Source organism: Priapulus caudatus, unplaced genomic scaffold, assembly GCF_000485595.1.
Source record: "Priapulus caudatus unplaced genomic scaffold, Priapulus_caudatus-5.0.1 Scaffold419, whole genome shotgun sequence".
NCBI lineage: Eukaryota > Metazoa > Priapulida > Priapulimorpha > Priapulimorphida > Priapulidae > Priapulus > Priapulus caudatus.
The window spans coordinates 176,413-177,520 of NW_014577480.1; the positions used below are offsets into that span (position 1 = coordinate 176,413).

General features: G+C 43.9%; 1 protein-coding gene across 1 annotated transcript in view; it reads right to left on the reverse strand.

Moving 5' to 3' along the window:
* Positions 1-1,108, reverse strand: part of LOC106810206 (SH3 and multiple ankyrin repeat domains protein 3-like) — a 36,040-nt gene that overhangs the window by 19,223 nt on the left and 15,709 nt on the right. The window contains exon 3 of the mRNA XM_014813489.1: positions 162-233. Within this exon, the coding sequence (XP_014668975.1) occupies positions 162-233 (72 nt within the window). The remainder of the gene's footprint in view (positions 1-161; positions 234-1,108) is intronic.

Genomic DNA, 1,108 nt, shown 5'->3' on the forward strand with positions numbered 1-1,108 from the left:
GAGAGAGAGAGAGAGAGAGAGAGAGAGTGAGAGAGAGAGAGAGCGTGAGCGAGAGAGAGGGGGACACACAAACAGCAGCTACCCACAAATGGTGAAGCACAGACAAGAGAATAGTAGAACTGGCAACAAATGTGAGAAAGCCCGCGGCGGCGAGTACGAACCTTAGTATGCAGCTGTTTGAGTTGCTTTTCGTCCATGTGTAGCGCCTTGTACAGTCGCCGCTTGTACTTGAACTGAAATAAATAAAAACTTAAATGAAAAAACTAATATTATTTGGGATAATATCGCTGCGAACCCTGCCACCTATAGCGGTTAGTGAGTTACTGATTAACACACGCACGCACGCATTCGCGCACGCACACGCACACATGCATCTATACATATGTAGACACAATTATGCCCACACGCATACGCGCATGCACATGCATACACGCGCGCACATACACGCACACGCTTTCACAGATGCAGACACAAGTATGCACGCACGCATACACGCACGCACACGCATGCACACAGATTCACAGGTGCGTACACGCTTTTAAATTTATTCACAACCCCTCGTACGCGCCCGTAACAACAGCCGAGCAAAACGTTTCCTACTGCATTTCAATAAAAAGCATTTTATTATAATTAAAAATTCATTATAACTCCCGTCGCTGCATAATGAATGCATCGCGTTGGCGTATATCCGCATCAGGGCAGAAATCATTTAGCGTTGCAGATATTTACCTATTACGCCGCCAACCATTAAACCTATCCGACGTTTTACTTCACTGCTCGCGCTTCTGTTCTACTGCGTAACACTTTCCGCAGCATCTCCCGTAAAGTGGGTATGATATAACAAATTACTGGCTGGCAGATCGCATGATCGTGATGGATGGATGCGTCGCAGGTTTTAACTAGCCAATTCTAAGCGCTATAATCTATTACTACCTGACAAGATATTCAATTAGATACCACCAGCATTGTTCAGCAGTGACTATGTTATAGTAAACGTGCAAGCAGCGCGCACAACGCGTGTAATAATATGTCTATATTACCTATTTATCTATCTATCTATCTATCTATCTATCTATCTATCTATCTATCTATCTATCTATCTATCTAT